Consider the following 22568-nt stretch of genomic DNA (forward strand, 5'->3'; position numbering starts at 1 on the left):
CCTTCAGATACTTTGCCTTTTTCAGTGTGGGGTTTCATAAATAATGAGACAGCAAGAGATAATCTTTAGGGAATTCCCTGGCAGTCCAGTGGTTAAGACTCCATGCTTCCACTGCAGGGAGCCTGGGTTTGATCCCTGATAGGGGGAAGATCTGCAAGTCATGTGGTGCAGACCAAAAAGAAAAAAAACCCTGACCATCTGTTAAGTGAGTAGCCCCTTTCCCTGATCAGCAGTGACGACTGGGACTTGATTTAGGAACTATACAGGGGGTTCATACTTATATACGTGTCATTACACAATAGCAGGAGCAACTATTAAAACTGGAGGTCTTAAAGTCACAAAACTTTAGGCCAAATCTTGCCTGTAAAGCACTTTGTATTTTGTAAGTGGTCCTTTCCAACCTGAGAGTGAAGCTGGTTGAAAACGTTCCCTTTTGGTGTAGTTCAGTATAGAAACCACAACAACGACTAAGAAGTTAGTCCATGCTTCTCATTGTTCCGTGATCCATATAGATCTATACCAAAAGAGCGGGGGAAGGGGAGACGGAGGTCTGTTTCACTGACCTGGTCTGTAATGGAGAAGCATCCTGGCCAGACCTGGCAGGTGTCAGCAGGGCTGGGCCTTTCCCCACCTTTGGCTGCAGTACCTCTTCTGAAAAAACTGTTGGGAAATGTTGCCTCGTGTAATCTCTGGGGATGAGTAAGGGAGAACATAATTTTTTTTAACTTCAGGGTTTTAAAATTCAACTTTTAAACAATATTTTGTAAAACAAAAGCTATAAAGAGAATGACTACCCTATTGCCCTTAAAAATAAATGTAAGGGACTTCCCTGGTGGTCCAGTGGCCAAGACTGGGCTTCCAATGCAGGGGGCTTGGGTTCAATCCATGGTCGAGAAACTAGGTCCCTTACGCCACAAATGAAAGATCCCACATGCTACAACTAAGACCCGACCAAATACATACATAAACAAATATTTTTTTAATGTGAGAAGCAAGACATGCACTTGGTAAGACAAGGCAAATGGTAAAGAAAATGCCTAGCCTCCTCCATGGCAGTTAGCAGTTACTTGTTTTCTTTCAGAAGCAAATGTAAATATTCATATCAGCATATATCTGCATGTGTATTGTTTAGTCTTCTATACACTGGTATACATTGTTCTGTACTGTTCCCCCTAGCTAATGTACCTTCATGTCATATGTCTTAAGGTAAAAGGTCACCACAATTCATATCATTATTTTGAACAAATTATCTACTTTATAGATGTTCCATAATTAACCAGTCTAGTGCCTTCTGTGGTTAGATTATTTCTGGTTATTTGCTGTTTTAAAAAGTGCTTCAGCATACGTTTCTATGTGTATAAAATGCTTTTGTGAGTAATTCAGTGGGAGTAAATCCTTAGCATTTTCAGTTCTGATACTGATAAACCACCCTCCAAAAATATCACTCTGATTATATTCATGTCAGTGGTACATGAAAGCACCTGTTTTTCCGTTTGCTCACCAGTTTTCTCGTCTGTTTACCAGTTTTCTCAAACTACCTGTTTGAACAGTTTGATATTTATGTATATTTAAAATCATTTATTCTTTTTATCTAAAGTTCTGTTTTCTTTGAGAGTTTTTAAAAATCTGGTAACCCACAGTATTTTTTTGATTCTAGATATAGAATCTAAAGAGTAATGAGGAATTATAGTAATCTATTAGTTTCCTTGTTAAAACAGGTACAGACCCAAAAATGATTCAGAAACAGGTAAGCAGCCTAACCAAAATTATGAAGTGTATGCACAAGAAGTTCACACAAAAAGAATACATATGAAAGCACATATTAATAACCTTAGAAGCAAGGAGATACCCTGCTTCACCTATTAAATTGGAAGAAGTGAATTTGCCCTCAGAATCCCCTACTTCCAGCTAGGAAGTAGGGGATTCTGGTTCTGAATGCAGCTCTGGCTTCAGAGCCAGCTCATCACCACTTCACCCACTTGCACACAAATTCCTTGCGAGGTTTAGCATCCTCATGTGAAAAAATGGGCGGGAGGGAATCATTAATCTGCCTTATTTACCTCAAAGGGTTTTGGAGAACCAAAAAATGATCTGTTGAGATTAAATGGATTAATACAGATGAATAAACTTGACCTGACTGACATACAGGGATCGTGTCTACAAATGGCTCACTTTGCTAAAGGCTACACAAAAGTGTGTCTGTAGGTTTTAGAACAGAAAGACACAGGAGTCTGTTCTGTAACATGGTGCAGCTTAGCAGCCCTGCAGAGCCCAGTATTTCTAATAAACCTAAACCCTTGGGAGCTGCTCATCATACTGACTTAATTATAGAAAACATGGCAGTTACTCTGGAGGCCCTCAATCCCTGGTGAACACAGACTCTAAGACCATACATATCTAGTCCAAGCTCACAAAAATTTTGTTTTCTTCTAGAAATTTTATAGTTTGATTCTTTACTTGAATCTGTCATCCATTTTGAATTAATTTTTGTGGATAGTGAAATAAGGATTGGTGTTCAAGGTTTCCCATGTGGATGTCCAGTTGATCCAATACTATCTGCTGAAAAGATTTTCCTTTCTTCATTAAGTTGTACCTTTATAAAAATATGTGTAAATTAACCATATGTATTAATCTATTTCTGAATTGTCTGCATGGTCCCATTGTTCTGTGTTTATCTTTTTGCCCATATTAAAGTGTCTTGATTACTGTAGCTTTATAGCAATTCTTGAAATCAATGGAGTAAGTCATCCAATTTTCATCTTTTAAAAATTTGCTCTGGTTATACACATACATTTTAGGATCTGTTTGTCAATACCTATAAGAAACTTTGCTGGAATTTTTATTGGGATTGCACTGAAACTACAGATGAATTTAGGGAGAATATATATCTTAATACTATCGAGTCTTCCTACCCATGTGCAGAGGATGAGATGGTTGGATAGCATCACTGACTCAATGCTCTTGAGTTTGAGCAAGCTCTGGGAGATTGTAAAGGATAGGGAAGCCTGGCATTCTGCAGTCCAGGGGGTTGCAGAGTCAGACATGAATTAGTGACTGAACAACAACAATTATTGATATGGTGGGATTTAGGTTTTATTGATATGATAAAACAACAGAAAAATGTTTTATGTTTCATCATTTCTATGGCAAATATATTACTAAATTAAAATCAGAGGTATATGTAATTCTTACATGTGCATGTTTTCAGCTACCCAGGAATACTTTTTTCAGTAGATATTTAATTTTCTGTTTTTTGTTTGCCCTTTTATGTATACCATTTTATGTTTTCTGTTTGCCCTTTTTCTTTATATCTCTGTTCTCCCTTTACTGCCTTCTTTTGGATTATTTGAATTTAAAAATTTTTAATATTGTTAGAGTATCTTAATTCATCTCTTGGATTTTTGGCTAATACTTTTTTGGGTTTTGTTTTTGGTTAAGTTACTCCAGGAGTTAAAATATACATAACTTTTTTTTTTTTTTTTTTAACTTTTTGGTTGTGCCATTCAGCATGTGGGATCTTAGTTCCCCACCCAGGGATCAAACCCATGTCCCCTGCAGTGGAAGCTCAGAGTCTTAAATATTCATTGGACTGCCAAGGAAGTCATACATAACTAATTTTTCATAGTCTGCTTAAAATAAGAATTGTACCACTTCATGTAAAATCTAGAAGCATGGCAACCATATGGGTCAAATAACCCCCAACCTTTAATTTATGGTTCTCATATGGATTGCATTTATATACAGTGAAACCCTCCCCAGACAATGTTATATTTATTGTTTATAAGTATATATATATCTGTATATTTTAAAGACTTACAGGGAAAAAAACCTTTTCTATATTTATCTAGATATTTATCATTTCTTGCTTTTCCTTTCTTCCTAGAGATCCAGTTTTCCTTCATGTTATTATTTCCCTTCAGTATGAGGAACTTCCTTTAGTGTTTATTGTAGAGTGAGTCTGGTATTGGTTTTAGTTTGCCTTCATTCCTGTGTCTAGGCTGCTTCTCCACAATCCACCTGATTTTATTCCTCTGTATCTTCAGATAGTTGTTTTTGCATTTTTGTCTATTTTTTAGCTGTAGGAAAAGCACACAGCTATGCCAAACTAGAACAACAGAAAAATGTTTTATGTTTCATAATTTCTATGGCAAATATATCACTAAATTAAAATCAGAGGTATATGTAATTCTTACATGTGCATGTTTTCAGCTACCCAGGAATACTTTTTTCAGTAGATATTTAATCAACTAATTACAGTTGGTGGTAAGTTCAATAAATACATTTTTACTCAGTTAATTAGACATCAATGGTAAGTATTCTCTGATATTCCCCATGACTGTAATTTTTCCTTTAAACTCCTGGTCACACCTGTCCTTGTCCACTATTGATTTAAATTACTCCATGCTTATTTACTTTTCAGTGGAGATTTAAACCATGAGCAGACCCCATCCATCTTACTTATTGCTACATCTCCAGGCACACAGTAGATGCTCAATAAGTATTTCTTGAATGAATGAGCTGAACGTATGCTGATCCTGGCACTTCTGACCCCCCTTACTCTTTCTTTTATCTATAGCACTTATTTCTATTTAAGATCATTTAAAATTGTAATTCTTATGTGTCATCATTTTCCTCCTAATGTAAGCTCCATTTGGGTGAGGATCTTTAAGGTTAAGATACATTGACAGAGCTTAAACATCTGGCACTGCACCTGACATACAAGGTAGTCAGTAAATATTCAGTGAATAGTTGCAAACCAAAGGGAAGCAGCCCTTATATTATGACAAACCTATAATAATCAACTCAGGGGAGTTTAGTATATGCTGGAATAATACCAGACACTGGATCTCTGCTCCTGTCCCCAGTACTTTTATACCTCTTCTAGCTACTATTCTGGTCCCTGTCTGTTCTTACTGCCTAAGGTACTAGGATTTGGAAGATAGTCTGTACCAGATGTTAGGATCACAAACCCACATTCCTTCTGATAACTCCACCTTGGGACATATCATTGATAAAACTGTGGAGAGGGAATTTTTACAAAGCTCAGCACCTATAATCTCACAGACATAAGGCCTTTACATAAGCTAGCTAGCTAGTTTTCACTACAGACAGAAATGGATGAAATAAACTACAGGAAGTTTAATGTCCCTTTGCATGGCAGTGTGATTATACTTAGGAGTGTGGGTTCAGAAATCAGGTCTCAATTCAGACTCTATTGCCTCCATTTACCCTGGTCTGAGCTTAATTTCTCATCTACAAAATGTTTATAGAGTTCTATCACATGGTAAGCATAATGCAGTACAGCCTTTTCCAGTATTACTTTCTGATGTACCTAATATGGGAATTTTAAAGACCTAAGCTGCTTAGGAAACTGGATGTTAATTATTAAAGGATGTACTTCCCTGGTGGCCTGCTGGTTAAGAATCTGCCTGACAATGCAACGGATATGGGTTCGATCCCAGGTGAGCAACTAAGTGACTGAGTCACAACTACTGAGTCCGCGCACGATAGAGCCCATGCTCCACAACAAGAAAAGCCACCCCAGCAAGAAGCCCCGTACAGCAATCAAAAGTAGCCCTTGCTTGCTGCAACTAGAGAAAGCCCACATGCAGCAACAAAGACCGAGCACAGCCAAAAATAAATAAATTGATTAAGTCTTCATGCTAGAGATCAGTTCTCAATGACCAGGGCTCAGAACCCTAAGAATATGAAATCTTACTGAGACTGTCTTGACCCCAAAAAACCATACCCTAGAAGTTATATATTAGTATTTTACTCCCTCATTGTCATGTGCACAAAATTATTCTAATAAAAGCTGACTATGAGGGGACAGGGTATCCACTATTACAGTGGGATCATTTCAAAATTTGGTTATAATGTCTTCTTCATAGCCTGCTTTAAGGTGCCTCACTTCTCTGAGAGACAGGGATCAAGACCATCTCCAAGAAAAAGAAATGCAAAAAAGCATAATGGCTGTCTGAGGAGGCCTTACAAATAGCTGTGAAAAGAGAAGTGAAAAGCAAAGGAGAAAAGGGAAGATATACCCATATGAATGCAGACTTCCAAAGAATAGCAAGGAGAGATAAGAAAACCTTCCTCAGTGATCAGTGCAAATAAAGAGAGAAAAACAATAGAATGGGAAGACTAGAGATCTCTTCAAGAAAATCAGAGATACCAAGGGAACATTTCATGCAAAGATGAGCACAATAAAGGACAGAAATGGTATGGACCTAACAGAAGCAGAAGATATTAAGAGGTGGTGGTGAGAATACACAGAAAAACTGTACAAAAAAGATCTTCATGACCCAGATAATCATGATGGTGTGATCACTCACCTAGAGCCAGACATCCTGGAATGTGAAGTCAAGTGGGCCTTAGAAAGCATCACTATGAACAAAGCTAGTGGAGGTGATGGAATTCCAGTTGAGCTATTTCAAATCCTTAAAGATAATGCTGTGAAAGTGCTGCACTCAATATGCCAGCAAATTTGGAAAACTCAGCAGTGGCCACAGGACTGGAAAAGGTCAGTTGTCATTCCAATCCCAAAGAAAGGCAATGCCAAAGAATGCTCAAACTACCGCACAACTGCACTCATCTCACACACTAGTAATGCTCAAAGTTCTCCAAGCCAGGCTTTAGCAATACGTGAACCGTGAACTTCCAGATGTTCAAGCTGGTTTTAGAAAAGGCAGAGGAACCAGAGATCAAATTGCCAACATCTGCTGGATCATCAAAAAAGCAAGAGTTCCAGAAAATAATCTATTTCTGCTTTATTGACTATGCCAAAGCCTTTGACTGTGTGGATCAGAACAAACTGTAGAAAATTCTGAAAGAGATGGGAATACCAGACCACCTGACCTGCCTCTTGAGAAATCTGTATGCAGGTCAGGGAGCAACAGTTAGAACTGGACATGGAACAACAGACTAGTTCCAAATAGGACAAGGAGTACGTCAAGGCTGTATATTGTCACCCTGCTTATTTACGTTCTATGCAGAGTACATTATGAGAAACGCTGGGCTGGAGGAAGCACAAGTTGGAATCAAGATTGCCGGGAGAAATACCAACAACCTCAGATATGCACATGACACCACCCTTATGGCAGAAAGCAAAGAACTAAAGAGCCTCTTGATGAAAGTGAAAGAGGAGTCAAAAAGTTGGCTTAAAGCTCAACATTCAGAAAACTAAGATCATGGCATCTGGCCCCATCACCTCATGACAAATAGATGGGGAAACAGTGGAAACAGTGGCTGACTTTATTTTGGGGGGTCCAAAATCACTGCAGATGGTGACTGCAGCTGTGAAATTAAGACACTCCTTGGAAGAGAAGCTATGACCAACCTAGACAGCATATTAAAAAGCAGAGACAATACTTTGTCAACAAAAGTCCATCTAGTCAAGGCTATGGTTTTTCCAGTAGTCATGTATGGATGTGAGAGTTGGACCATAAAGAGAGCTGAGCGCTGAAGAATTGATGCTTTTGAACTGTGTTGTTAGAGAAGACTCTTGAGAGTCCCTTGGACTCCAAGGAGATCCAACCAGTTCATCCTAAAAGAAATGAGTCCTGAATATTCACTGGAAGGACTGATGCTGAAGCTGAAACTCCAATACTTTGGCCACCTGATGCGAAGAACTGACTCATTTGAAAAGACCCTGATGCTAGGAAAAGACTGAAATTGGGAGGAGAAGGGGATGACAGAGAATGAGATGGTTGGATGGCATCACTGACTCAATGGATATGAGTTTGAGCAAGCTCCAGGAGTTGGTGATGGACAGGGAAGCCTGGCGTGCTGCAGTCCATGGGGTCACATGACTGGGCTACTGAACTGAACTGAACTTCCTCTCAGCAATACACGCTCCTACCATGGCACAGTGTGTGTGTGTGTGTGACATGTGCCACCTTCCTTTTTTTTTTTTTTTCACCTTCTATTCTTAAGGGTAAAAAGGTGAACTGACAACTTCAGACAGTGTGACACCATCTTCAGGTCTGTAGAAGAACTTGAAGACACAGCTTTACCTGAAAATCTTGAATGGCTCTTCCTGAGGGGCCATGAAGAATGGTTTCTGGAGGGCGGCTCTCCTTCTGCGTTAGGAACTGACGAACCTAGAAAGGAAACTTCCTGCTACAAGAACACAGCAAGGCAATGTGATGAACACTTTTATTTACAAATATAATTAAAAGCTCTGACAGTTATCATGCTCTTCCTTGGAACCTGAAAAATGTTTTTTTTTTTTTTAAAGTGCATGCAAAAGAAGTAAAGCCTTTTTTTTTTCCATCATTTTTTATTGTAAGAAAATACACAGTTTGAAAGTGTGAATAATGCAATATTTATGACCAAGATATGGGATTTAGGGAGGGGCAGGGAAATAAAGAAAAAAGATCAAGATGATCTGATTGAGAGACAGTGTTGAACTCCAAATACTGAATTGGAAAAGGAGGGAGGTGGGGAGGACTAGAGGAGGAAGTAAAAAAATTTGATCAGAGAAACAGTTAAAATACAATATGAAAATAAGTAATACCTCTCCTTAAATTCCTTCTATACACAAAATACACGATTTGCCAAAGCCCAATTTGTGCTACTGGGATTCTGTGAGCTCCTTAAGTGTATTCACATCCTCTGCAACAGCAGAAAATGATTATGATACAATCAGAATATGCTGAAGACAAGTTAAACTCTTGCCAGCAGGTTCTTAAAAATCACAAGATCTCTTCACCCCACCCACCCACCCCATTCCCCAAAAAAGTAATAATATGTCACCACTGATATGTACATCACAATTAGTTTCTGTAAAATGTATCAAATTTTCAATCTTTAATAAAACTTTGTTTTTTTTTTAATTCCTGATGAATAAATACCAAAAAATAAAATAAAATAAAATAATGCAGCAGCTAGTTAAGGTGTAAGGCTGCGGATATTGTGTCTCTCTCCCCCTTGGCATTTATTATTATTATTATTTTTTGCTTTACTTTCACAGATTGGTGGTAATGAGTGATTGCTTAAAGCAATATACATCCACTTTTTTTGTTGTTGTTGGTTTATTGGTTTTGTTAAAACTGTCTCCAAAGTTTTCACTGAAACACTTTGAATCACATCAATACTGTGACGTGTACTATGAATAGAAGAGATGGCCAAGTTCTGGCCAGCACTGAAAGTTGACACGGGGGGAGGAAGGGGGCCCCTGATGGAGTAAGAATAAACAGGCACTAGTCCGACACGATGTCAGTAAGAGTAAGAGAGAGAGAGAGTGAGAGCAACGCCCGTTAAAATGGGGAATGTGGTTTTGTAGGGTCTGAATTTTTTTCTGTTTTCTTTTTTTTTTGTAAATGGCAAAAAAATTTAATCTTATCTATAGTCCTCCTTAGGAAAATCTAATGTAACCAAATTCCCAAATCCCATTCTGAGGCTCTCCATGTCAAAAGTTTCAATCTCTCGCTCTTGCCTTTCCAATAGGTACTTTATTCTCTCGCTGCGTTCCTTCTGAAGGGCAGCCAGCTCTTCTTCAATCTGAAATAAGCACAATGAGCAGTTCTTAATGGAAAGCAGCTCCTAACAGGCATACATATACACACAGATGCACACAGATGACACACAAACACACAGGAACCAAGCATTAAACTAGTCTGGGGCAGGCTGGGAGAGTCTTGTAATAGATGCTGTGTGTCTCATCCGTCATATTTAAAAGTTGCTCACGAGAATAAAAATGTCTGGGGCCACCTAGGGCTGGCACTGCCCTGCTAGCAAGTCAAGCAGCTGGGCTGATCTAGGTCAGTGTCCTGTCTCAGCAGGAGATGGTTCAGGAGAAGCTAAAAGACACTCATGCACAATTAGATTATGTAGCTTTCCCAGAGAGAGTCAAAAGCCCCCTGGGTCATTAGCAATTTAGTTCTAGATCAGGAGCTGGGAAAATAGTCTTTCTCGTTGACCTCTGGGAACTACCAGAAGAAACCCCAAATAACTGGTTAAGCAAATACACACTTAATGGCTTTGAGATGCCTTATGGCATCTTTTCTACTTCATATTCCTCGTAACATCTAAAAGCAATAAATATTTAAAAATCTGATAACATTAAGTATAGCAATATCAGTCTCTCTTCATTTTGACTTTTTTTTAACAGCTCTGCTGGTGATTTCTTTTGGTTTAGAAACAGCTGAGAACAAAAACCAGATCTGCATTTGGCTTCCTTGGGCCATTCAGTGGCCATACTATCAACTTAGAATACCTTTTATATGTCAAATCAGCTACCTAGTTATCTGTGTCAGCCCTCAGACTGTGAAGGTGGAGGGTTTCTGAGCAGAGTAATAGACAGAATTCAGGCTGTGGGATCAGATTTACGCATGTAATCTAAGCCTTTTGAACCTCAGCGTCCTGCCTGTGGAATGGGGACTGTGCCTACCTCTCAGGCACTAGGAGGGTCAAAGCAGGTACAAAGGGAACAGCACCTTGTTAACCCCCCGTTACACAAACAAGGGTCACGCCCAACCTCTGTCCAGTGGTACAGGACCCCTTGGCAACACGCTCATACCTTCTGTTCAAGATGTGCTCTGCGCAGAGACACCCTCTGCTCTAGCTTCTGGAGCTCACGTTCATGTTGTGCCTCTGTTTGCATCTTGATTTTGCTCTGGTAGGCATTGAGCAGCTCCATTTCCTGCTGGAGCTGTAGCCTCAAGGCCTGGCATTCTGCTTCTTGAGCCTCATCTAGCCGTAACTGCGGGCACAGAAGACAAATACTGTGATTGGCTCCTAGCTTACAGTGCATGGTGACTAAGGGAGGATGCTTCCTTGTCTGGACTGAATTGGGCCCCTCAGGAAAACAGACGCCCTGGTTACATTCAGAGTTACAAATCAAAGATAGCACATTCTGCCTGATGGGCTACAAGTTCTAAAAACACTTCCATTTAAAAAAAAAAAAAACATTCTTAAGAAAGCAAAAACACTCTTTTCTTAAGGAAATCTGGCTTTCTTAAAACTACACTAGCCAGGAAAGTGCCACACTCCAGAGATTAAGCCTGTGGGCTTTCCTCGAGGCAGACTCCTGAGCTAGAATTCCAGCCTCACTATTCACTGAGGTGTGTCACCTTACTAAGTTACTTAACCTCTCCAAGTCTCTCTCTCTCTTTTTTTTTTTCCATCTCAAGCAAGTAACAATAATATTTCTTGCTTTCTAAGATTTGTATGAGGATTAAATGAAAAAATTCATATAAAATTCTAGGCATAGTTCTTGATGTCTACCAAAGGATCAGTAAAGAGCAGCTGCTATCATTATTTTGACTAACCATTTCCATATTTAGATATCTTTAAGCCCCAAACCATCATACATTTAGATATCCTTAGCTCTAAGAAGAAGAGGAAGAAAAGAGTCCAATCTCTATAACATTTGAGGAGTATACCACAGTACCATTATGTTCCTAGCAAGTAAAGTTGGTCCCTATAATGTTGGCTGTACTTTATCCTGCTGGCCAGCCATCAAAAACTCAATTGGTTCAAAATCTCCTCCCCATAGAAGGTAGCCTAGATAATCTTAAGGGGCATATTCCAGTTTGAAGTAGTGAAATATAGATAAAGTTTTCCTTGCGCCCTGCAGCACCCATACTTTGTATTATTTATTCACCAGGATACTGATCCTGTGTGGGGAATGGGCCAAGGCAACCAGCAGAAACACCAACCTTTCAATAAGTACAGTCGAAAATTTAGGGCCATTAGCAGGACTGTGTTTAGGGATGATGGCCCTCCTGCCCCACCTGGTTTAGTTTGGTCTAGATTTAGCAGGCCCTCAGTTCAGCTGGGAACTATAAGATTAGAACCCTTGAATTAGACAGTTCTGTCTACCCTAAGTATATTGGCATGTTTCCATACAGACCGCTTAGCCAAGATATTTACTTTCTACCTTAAACTGCCTTCCCTATTCTGTATAATTTATGACAAGTAACAACATTTCTTAATCTCTTGACTGAGTTATGGCTTTTTGAAATGTTATTAGAATAGTTTTATAAAGCTATTTTTATAGTGTCTTCTTTTGTACTTTTGGAGAAGTATACTCTATCAAAGGAACACAAAATAAATAATGGAGTCCTATTTCCAAAGTACTTTCTAATAATTAATCCTAACCAGTTTTCACTCAAACCCACTAGAGAGGATACCACTCTTCTCATTTTCCCAATCACAAGTGAAGGGAGAAGAGATACTAGACACAAAGAATGGTCACTCTGTAGCAGCAACAGCTCAGATAAAGCCCAAACGGCTCCCAATGAGGTTGTTCTTGATTCCCTCTTGATATGGGAGGCTTCTTACCAATAAAGGGAATGAAGTCTATTATTTTCTACCTGGTTTGGTTAACTGTCATGAGTACTGGCCAGAGGCTCATTCTCTGGACAATTCAGACCACTGAATTACCTCTGTCTTCTTTTCTTTCTGGCAATCCATTATTAATATCAGTAACTATGTTACTCTTAACCAGCTCTGACTCTAAAAAAGTGTCAGTCTAGAAATCAGAGGATATTCCAGTATTTGATATTCATCAACCCAAAGTTGCACATACCAAATCCATTAAGAAGTTTTATAAAAATATAGGTAAATATCAGGTTTGTTCCCTCTACTGGGTTAAATTCAAGAAAGGGATGTGACAGAAGCAGCATAATGTAGTAGTGGCCAGGCATACAGGTTTACAGGGTCCCCCCAAACGTGTTCAAATCGCAGTTCCATCACTAATTAGCTACTTATCAGTAAATGACCCTCTAAGTCAAGAGTGGGTACACTATGGCCCAAAGGGCAAATTTGGCTTGCTGCCTATTTCTGTAAATGAAGTTTTCCTGGAACAGACAAACTCATTCATGGCTGGACTATCTATGACTGCTTTTGTATGACAATGGCAGAGTTGAGTAGTTGTGACAGAGACTTTGTGGTCCACAAAAGCCTAAAACATTTACCATCTGCCCCTTTACAGAAAAAGTTTGTTAATCCTTACCCTAAGCAAGTAACAACTTCAATAAACCTCAGGTAAATCAGGGTTTAAAAAAAGTAACTACTTCAAAGGTTAGAGGGGATTCACAAAAATTAGATAACACAAAATACTTACAACAGTGCCTGGCACATGGTAAGTGGGTAGTAAAGGAAGCTGTAATTATCATCTGTACTTTTATCTCCTCCCTGCCACAGAAGGAAGGGTTATTTCTCTTCTTTTATTCAAGGGCAATCATGAACCTATATTCCTGACCCTGTTCTCTCTCATCTTATGTAACAAACATCCACTGAGCACTTGTTGGATGCTAGGCATTGTAGCAGATGCTGAGAATTACAAATAGGAACAAAACCCAATCTTTACTGGAATCCCACCAATCTTTATGTTCCCACTGCTAATTCTCTCCTTACCTTTAACCCCTGTATGCACTCCTTGTCCTGATTCTACATCTCATCTCTGACCATCCTGAAGGGGCGCTTATCTTACCTGTCCTCCCAGCAACATTTGATACTGTGGGCTATTCCTTCTTTCCTGGAATCTATCCTGTCTTCTGAGACATTGAACTCTCTTGGTTTTTCCTTCCTTCCTCTCCTTTTCCAGTTATTCTCTACCCCTCACTGGGTCATTAAATGTGGGTGCTCCTTAGGGCTTTGTTAGTCTTCTTCCTCTAATCTCCCTTCCTAAGGAGTCTCATCTATTTCAAAGGTTTCAATTACCATCTTTCTACAAATGATTCCCATAACCACACCTCTATTTCAGACTTCGTTTCTGAGATCCAGGCTAGCTTATCCACTCTATATGAGATATCTTCATCTGGATGGTTCCCAGGCCTTCAAGCTCAACATGACTAATATTTATATATATATGTGTATATATGCACACACACACACACATACATACATATATGTGTGTGTGTTGCACTATGCAGCATGCAGGATCTTAGTTCCCTGACCAGGGATCGAACCCTTGCCCTCTGCAGTGGAAGTGCAGAATCTTAACCACTGGACTGCCAGAGAAGTCCCTCAACATGACTTCAGTTCAGTTCAGTTCATTATGTTGGTGCAAAAGTAACTGTGGTTTTGCATTGCATTTAATATCGAAATACTTTCTTAAATAAATGTGGTTATGTTATACATTTTAAATCACATTTCTTGATTTATGGTTTTTGCTAATGAATTATTACTTACTGTTTATTTTACACGTACTTTGGACTATGGAAATGATGTTAGACAAAAAGCAAATTCAAGTGATTTTCTTATTTGAGTGTAAAATGGGTCATAAAACAGTGGAGACAACTCACAACATCAACAACGTATTTGGCCCAGGAACTGCTAATGAACATATAGTGCAGTGGTCACTCAAGTTTTGCAAAGGAAACAAGAGCTTTGAAGATGAGAAGCAGAGGCCAGCCATCAGAAGCTGATAATGACCAACTAAGAGGATCATCAAAGCTGATCTTACAACCACATGAGAAGTTGCCCCAAACTCAGTGTTGACTGTTCTATGGTCGTTCAGCATTTAAAGCAAATTGGAAAGGTGGAAAAACTTGGTAAGTGGGTGCCTTGTGAGCTGACCAAAAATAAAAAAAATAATTGTTTTGAAGTGACATCTTCTCTTACTCTGTGCAAGCGATGACAATTTCTTGATTGAATTGAGATGTGCAATGAAAAGTGGATTTTATACGACAACCAGTAATGACCAGGTCAGTGGATGGACTGAGACGCCAAAGCACTTCTCAAAGCCAAACTTATACCAAAAAAGGTCAAAGTGAGTGAGTGGTGGTCTGCTGTCACTTGATCCACTACAACTTTCTGAATCCCAGTGAAACCATTACATCTGAGAAGTATGCTCAGCAAATTGATGAGATGTACCAAAAACTGCAACTCCTGAAGCCAGCATCAGTCAACAGAAAGGGTCCAGTTCTTCTCCACAACAATGCTCAAGTGCACGCTGCACAACCAATGTTTCAAAAGTTCAATGAACTGGGCTAGAAGTTTTGCTTCAGCTGCCATATTCACCTGACCTCTCGCCAACCAACTTCCACTTCTTCAAGCATCTAGACAACTTTTTGTAGGGAAAATGCTTCCACAACCAGGATGAGGCAGAAAATGCTTTTCAAAAGTTTGTTGAATTCTGAATCACAGATTTTTCTGCTACAAGAATAAATAAACTTATTTCTTATTGGTAAAAATGTGTTGATTATAATGGTTCCTATTTTGATTAATAAAGATGTGTTTGAGCCTGGTTATAATGATTTAATATTTAGGATCTGAAACTGTAATTACTTTTGCACCAACCTAATAATACTAACTAATCATTGTTTCCTTCCCACTTTCCCAATTTCCAATTCATTTTTTGACCATATAGATAAATGGTATCATCATCTACCATTTTATTCAAACCACAGACTGGGTGTCATTCTTAATATCTCACTCTCCACATTCAATCTGTTACTAAATGCTTCTAGTTCCACCTTCTGCCTCACTCTCAAACTGAGTCACTTTCTGCTTCATCCTGTTCCCTCTCTAGTCCGGCCACCATTCCTTCACACCCAGTTAAAGGCAGCAACTTTATACACGCTCTCCTTATACCTGCACTTGCTATCTCCCAAGCCATTGTCCACATTTCACCTGAGTTATCATTTAAAAATGTAAATCTGACATCAGTCTCCTCCTTAATGCTCTTTAATCGCTTCCCAATGCTTTTAGGATAAGATCAAAATTCTTAAGAAAGCTTACTAGCCTATACATGATCTCATCTTATTCTCGTGTTAGTTGCCTCCTAGTTCTCTATATTCCAAATACAATGGACTTTGAGTTTTTTAAAAGTGACACTGTCTTTCCCATCTTTACATATGTATAATAGTTTCTTTTGCCTAGAATGTGCTCCCTACCCCTCGGCTTAAATAATCATTTTGTCTGAGAGCCCTTTCCTGACCCTCTAGACTAGCTTCGCTCTGTGGGCACACTGCACTTGTTCTGCTGTTACATGTAGACTTTTCCAACATCTTTTTTCTTCACTCTTTCATAAATTCCATGAGGACATTATCAACCTCTGTTTTTTTCACCACATTATTTCTGGATGTCAGGGGCAGAGCAGAGGCATTCAATAAATACTTATTAGATGAAAGGATGAATGAATTACACTGGTTTCTATCCTCAACTAAGGACATATTTAAGCCTTTCCAATTAATAGAAGTCCCCCTTTAACTGTTTCTTCCTTTAGCTAGAGCTCTATTTCGCCTTTCCTTCACTGACAAGAATCTGGGAAGAGCAGTCTCACAGTTTTTATCTCATTCTATAATCCCTTTTTTCCATTTCCAGCACTCCACTGTCTGTGACAAGCAATGGAAAAAGCCACTGCTAGGTCCACCTGGTCTCTCTGAAACATTTGAATTCATCAACTAGAAACCTTTGTTCTGGTTTCTGTGACACTCCCTTTGGTTCCCCTTCCACAATGCTGGTTATTCATCTTCTTTGGTCTAACTTCTACTTTGCCCTCAAATGTTGGTGCCCTCTACTCTGTTCTGAGTCCTCTTCCTCTTTAAACACAATCTTCTATCCCTTGGAGGTCTCAGGTATTCCCAACAGCTACAACTGCCCCCATATAATAATGACTAACTTTTTTTTTTTTTTAAGCTGTGTCTCATGACATCAGCGATTTTAGTTCCCCAATCAGGAATTGAACCTGTGCCCCCTGCATTAGAAGCACAGTCTTATCCACTGGATGGCCAGGGAAGTCTTTTAAATTTAAAAAAACTTTAAATTAAAAATTCTGGGGGGCCATGCTACATGGCATGTGGCATCTTAGTTCCTCACCTAGGTATCAAACTCAACCAGGGATCAAACCTGAGCCCCCTGCATTTGAAATGCGGAATCTTAACCGCTGGACCACCAGGGAAGTCAACAATGATTAACTTTTTGATGTTAATCCGGACACCCTTTTGAACTGAAGATTCCCATCTCTGTACCTTTCTACCTAGATAGCCACACAGCTAACAGGTCAAGTAATCTTCAAGGCACCCTAACTCATTTCTCCTTCTGATTTTCTACCTTGGTAAAATGATGACCCGTTCTGCTGTTATCAAACCTACCTCTCAAATTGGTCCCTAAGTTCTCTCTATTCTACCTCCTAAATATTTCTCAAATCCTTCTCTCCCTCCTCAGTACCCCCATTATCATGTTCTTAGTTCAAGGCTTCATTTTTTCCCCCTGGACTATTACAACAGCTTTCTAACAGGTCTCGTTACCTGCATTTGCCACATTTACGGCCAGTATCTTTCTACAGCCCACATCGGATCCTGTCACTTTCCTTCTTTAGATAGGTTTCAGCAGCTCTCTCTCTCTCTTTTGGCCACACTGCACGCATGTAGGATCTTGGTCCCCTAACCATGCCCCCTGCATTGGAAGTGCAGTCTTAATCACTGGACCACTGGGCAAGTCCTTTTAGCAGCTCTCCATTGTTGACAGAACAACGTCCACACCCCTGGCTTTTGAGGCTCTGACCCCTGACTATCCACCAGCTGCCTGTCATCCTCCTACCACCAACTACTCATCGTTTCTCAAATGCACCATCCTCTTTCAGGCCCTGGAATCTTTACATATACTGTATTGTCTGCCAGGAGTAACTTTTCCATTTCTGCTCATTTGACCAACTATTACTCTTTTAAGATTCATCTCCTTGTGAAAGCTTCACTGAATTACTGGGCAAATTCCCATCCCTGGCTCACTAAGTTATGACTTCTCCATTTTGGGCTCCCACAATCCTCCTCCTTGAACTTTTGGGCTCATACCAAAGTTCTTTCACTCCCCAAATGCACACTTTCTATCTTTGAGCCTCTGTCTTTGTAGGCCCTTTTCCACGTAACCTGTTTGCATCAATAAATTCCTTCATGCTTTTTGGCTCCTGATGAGAAGCTTTTCCTCGACCAGATTAGTTGTTCCTACTTACCCTCCCATAGATCCTGGCAACTCCCAGTTCAAAGCACTTTTATGTTTTATTTTCATTGCTTAATTATCTGACCTTCTTACTTGACTGATAGATGTGTGAGGACAGGGACCACTATCATCTCTCTAGTTCATCACTCTTACCTCTGAGCCCAGCAGAGTGCTGAGCATAGGTGCTTAATAAGATTTTACCAAATGAATGTGTCTGTGTGTCTCATTCATTTGTGCCTGACATTAGCTGTGAAATCTTTGGTGAATGAAATTATGATATTACAATGCAGTATCTATCGCACTGTGCCCTCAAAGAACCTATGTGCCACAGGTCTCATTTAGTGCATTATTCCTTGAATTCCATCTCTTAAAACACACTCCAGCAAGTATCCGCACTGGCTTGGCTTTATTCAGCGTCGTCATTTCCTTCAGTTCTTTGGGTGGAAAAATACCAATATCTTAAATGTGCACAAGAATCATCCTGGGACCAAAAGGCTGGATCTTGAATTTTCTTGATTCCTAAAGCTCTTGAAGCTGTGGCACTGAACCTAAACCACTTACCGCTTGAGAGGCCATCATTTCATTTATACTCTGTTCATACTGCTCTGCCAAAATGGCAAGTTTTCTTGTCTGCTCATCTTTCAGTGTCTTTAAGATTGTTTTGTGCTCATTCTTTGGAGTAACTTCCAACTGGTGATTCTTGAGTGCTTTATACTGTTTGGTCTGTACTTTGCAAGTGTCCTGAAACTGTTTTTTAATTTGCATTTCCATGGCCTGTATAGAAAAAGTGACAAAAGGAAAATAAAGACACATCAGTAAACACAGAAAGTCTTCCATTCTTATCATACAGTACAGGTTCTGGGACCAACTGTCTTTTGGTGCAGTGACTGATACTACTAGTCAATGACAATGAAAATAATACATAAGTCACAGACAGGAGTTAACTCCACCAATACTTTTGGTTTTATTGTCTGAATAGAAGTTGTTTTGAATTTACAAATAGATTTAAAAAACGAATTTTTACAAAATCACAACTCGAAGAAGATTGTGGAATATTGTGGAGCTTAATTTGTTAAAAGCTTGTTCATTATTTCAGTGGTTTCCTAATTAAAAATTTCAGTGTCTTCTATTGCTTGTTGCCTCACCTCTTTTTAATTGTTTCCCCCCATTTCCAAGTAAGAAAGGGGACAGCAACATATAAGTCATCTCTCACTGCTCTGTGTCTCCTTGATAAATCAATAAAGGACAACACTGGATTACACTTCACACCACAACCCATTCCCACTACTTGCATATAGCAATATCAAATATGCATTTTGGCAAAGATAAGGTGGGGTTTTTAATTGTTAGTCCAAAACGCATTCCATCATGTTGCTTGATAGTCACATGTACACTTCATGAACATGTGGAGGAATTTGGAAGACAAGGATCACTAATTAGACAAGTTGGCATCTAGCTAGAGAGAAGCATGGCCAGTGTGGTTGAGGTTGACCTTGTATCTTTGAAAATACTGACAATGACTTCCTTGACATATAGCAATGGCTTAGTCTACATAGCTTGTTAATGAGCAGTCGGCTAAAATTCTCTGGAGCTAGTGAGGGCTAAAGGAGCTCTCTATTTCTAATGTAGGTAAAATAAATGCTTGGTATGTCACTGCTGATTCCCATGCCCGGGACAGATGTCACTAATAAATTATACTCTTTGTTACTAAGTGTGGATATGGCCTTAGAGTCTTTCTCAATAGAGTAGCACTCAAGGTAACTAACACCAATAATATGACTGGCATGACTGATAAAATTTATCTGCTATATTTTGTCAGGTAACTTTCTCATTTCTTGGGATAAGAACCATGGACTGCTTTTATTTTATGTGTTATAATTTTAAAGAGAGAATGTCATGAAGGGGGTCAAAGAGGTTGTATATAATGGATACAAAGAAAAAACAGAGGTATCACATGGCCCAGAAACATCCCTTTAGGAATCTGTTATACCTAGACTCTTGTGCTTCTGATTCAGTAGCCGAGGGGCCCTGAAAAGTGCAATTTATGGAGCTGCCCAGGTGACTCTGACAGTCATCCATGTGTAGGAACCACTGATATAGCCTAGCTGTGTTTTGGAACACAAACCAGGGAATTTCTTCTCACCTTTAAGTTTTTTGGCTGTTGCCGAAGTTCCATGACATGCTTTCTGTGCAGTTCCCTTTCTCGCCTCTTATTGTACTCCAGCTGGTTTTCCAGTTCAGTCTGGTGCTGTAGCCGGATCAGATCCATGCGGAGTTTCTGTAACGTGTGCAGCTGCCTGTACTCGAGCTCTCGGGTGGACTCGTCGTGCCGAATCAGCATGGCATGCTCCATCTCCTTCTGTGTCCTCTTTTTATTTAGTTCCTGCATTTAGCAACAAAAAGTACATGGAGAGAGATGAATGGAGATGAACTGGAGGAAAGTCACCACTCAGTAAGGGATGGCAAGGAATAGCATTATTAACTGTCTCTTAATTGCCCATTAGTGTTTGGGAGCATGACTTAATAAGACTAGATGAACAATCCCTGGAGACTGAGATTCTGTATGTTCCACCATTTACAACTTGGGCATCTTCAGAGCCACCACAACCACTCCACCTGTAAAATGGGATTAATTCTGCCTGACCCCTTCTTACCTCACAGAGCTGCGGAGAGCCTTAATTAGGTGATGTGTTATGCATGGGTCTAAATAAACATTTATTTAGTTAGGCTGGCTGGCTGCCTGCCCATTAAAATCATGTGAGGAAGCTTTTAAACCAAAAGATGTCTGAGTCTCATAACCTGAAATTCTGAAAACTGAGTGGAGTGTGACCCTGACATCAATAGTTTTAAGAATTCTCTGCTACTGTTTCGTTGCTAAGCTGTGTCCAACACTTTGTGACCCCACGGGACTATAGCCTGCCAGGCTCCTCTGTCCATAAAATTTCACAGGCAAGAATACTGGAGTGGGTTGCTATTTCCTTCTTCAGGGGATCTTCCTGACCCAGGGACTGAACCCACGTCGGCTTGGCAGGTGGATTCTTTACCACTGAGTCAACAGGGAAGCCCTAAGAGTTCTCTGTTGCTGCTGCTGCTGCTAAGTCGCTTCAGTCGTTTCCGACTCTGTGCGACCCCATAGACGGCAGCCCACCAGGCTCCCCCGTCCCTGGGATTCTCCAGGCAAGAATACTGGAGTGGGTTGCCATTTCCTCATCCAATGCATGAAAGTGAAAAGTGACAGGTAGATCTAATATGCAGTCAGAGTTGAAAATCACTCTATTAAACTGATCATGTCTGCAATGTTCCTAGTTTTGGGGGAAATACTCTGCTTTTGCATGTATCAAAAGTAGGCCAATTATCTATTTTTCAAAATCTCAGAGGTCAGCGCTCACTGGGAAAAAGCAGATGAGATCTTTCCCCATTCATCTTTTCCATTACAGTCTGTTTGGTCATTTCTAGAGCTAATCATTCTGCTCCTCCCAGTTTTACTCATGTCTTTCTCTTTTGTTGAAGGGAGAAAGAAAGGAAACTAGAATTTAAAAAAAAAAGGGGAGGAGGAAGTTGGGTGAAACTTTTTTATTCACCAATTCAAGAATATTTCCTGAATGGCAGTGTATCAAAGCTGTGAACCATGTTCTTTGGGTACATAAACATATTTACTAAGCCATGACTTGGTGGCCAACTTGCTAACACCCTGACAGGGAAATGTAATAGACACTTATGAAAGTATATGCTCAGCTCACAGCACACTGAATCAGTCTATCTTCTCTCCTGGGAATTTGGATTCAGGGACAGTTAATCTCTGTGTGTGTGGTTAGAACTGAGGGGCATATTCAGAACTACATATGTGGAAGCCACCTGCTGCTATAAGGGCTAAGGATTAGATAAAGCTGAGCTTCAGAGCAAGAAGAATGATAAAGAGAGAAGAAAGAAGGGCAGGAAATATACTGCTACCCAAGTTCCTAAGTGGTTCTAAGCTCTCCTTTTAGGTCCAGCTATGTTATTGCTACTGGGCTTTATGAAACATTCCTATCTTTCTGTAGAAAATACCTTGGTTTTGGTTTTAGCCAACTCAAATAAATTTTAGTAAGACGCAAACAAAAGAAGCTTGATTAATACAGGGACATAAATTTTATGTTTATGTTTTTTTTTCCCAAAAGTGCAAGGTTGGAAGTGGTAAGAGATACAAAAGAGATGAAGATTATTTGCTAGAAGATTTCCAAAAAGAATGTTATCACTACTAGTTAAGAAGAGCAAGGAAAGGAGAAAGCCCTTGAGCTGAACTTTGTATCAGAACAATAGGGTGCCTCTCTTTTCCAATGGCATCCACTATGGAGAAAATGCAAGATCATTTTCATAGAGATATCATTAATATTTGTGCCCTGGCATGGTTGAGAAATACCTTCTGTGTTTGGGCCTTCCATTCACTTGAAGAGAAGTCCTTTAAACAGCACAGTATCTGTTACTGGAGCAAAGTTGCTAGTCATTCATTTACTTATTCAACAGATATTTGTTGAGCATTTCCTGTATGTTGGGCACTGTTTTAGGCACGAAGAAGGGTCCAGTGAACAAGTACATCCCCTCATGGGCTTATTTTCTAGTGGGGAAATACCTGGAGTATAAATGTCATTTACATTTGTTACAAACAATAAAAGATCATCTCCAGAGTATCTCCCTAC

At 39.6% G+C, this 22568-nt stretch overlaps 1 protein-coding gene across 9 annotated transcripts in view; it reads right to left on the reverse strand.

Annotated features, from left to right (window-relative positions):
* Window positions 1-9016: 9016 nt before the first annotated feature.
* The window catches only part of TAOK3 (TAO kinase 3), a 186777-nt gene continuing 173225 nt past the window's right edge, over window positions 9017-22568 (reverse strand). For all 9 annotated transcript variants that reach the window (XM_070386121.1, XM_070386118.1, XM_070386119.1 and 6 more), the window contains 4 exons: window positions 20036-20275; window positions 18454-18666; window positions 10523-10705; window positions 9017-9504 (listed from right to left, as the gene is read on the reverse strand). In XM_070386121.1, coding sequence (XP_070242222.1) covers window positions 9343-9504; window positions 10523-10705; window positions 18454-18666; window positions 20036-20275 — 798 coding nt within the window. In that variant the 3' untranslated portion in view covers window positions 9017-9342. The remainder of the gene's footprint in view (window positions 9505-10522; window positions 10706-18453; window positions 18667-20035; window positions 20276-22568) is intronic.

This window comes from Bos mutus, chromosome 17, assembly GCF_027580195.1.
Source record: "Bos mutus isolate GX-2022 chromosome 17, NWIPB_WYAK_1.1, whole genome shotgun sequence".
NCBI classification, from domain to species: Eukaryota; Metazoa; Chordata; class Mammalia; order Artiodactyla; family Bovidae; genus Bos; species Bos mutus.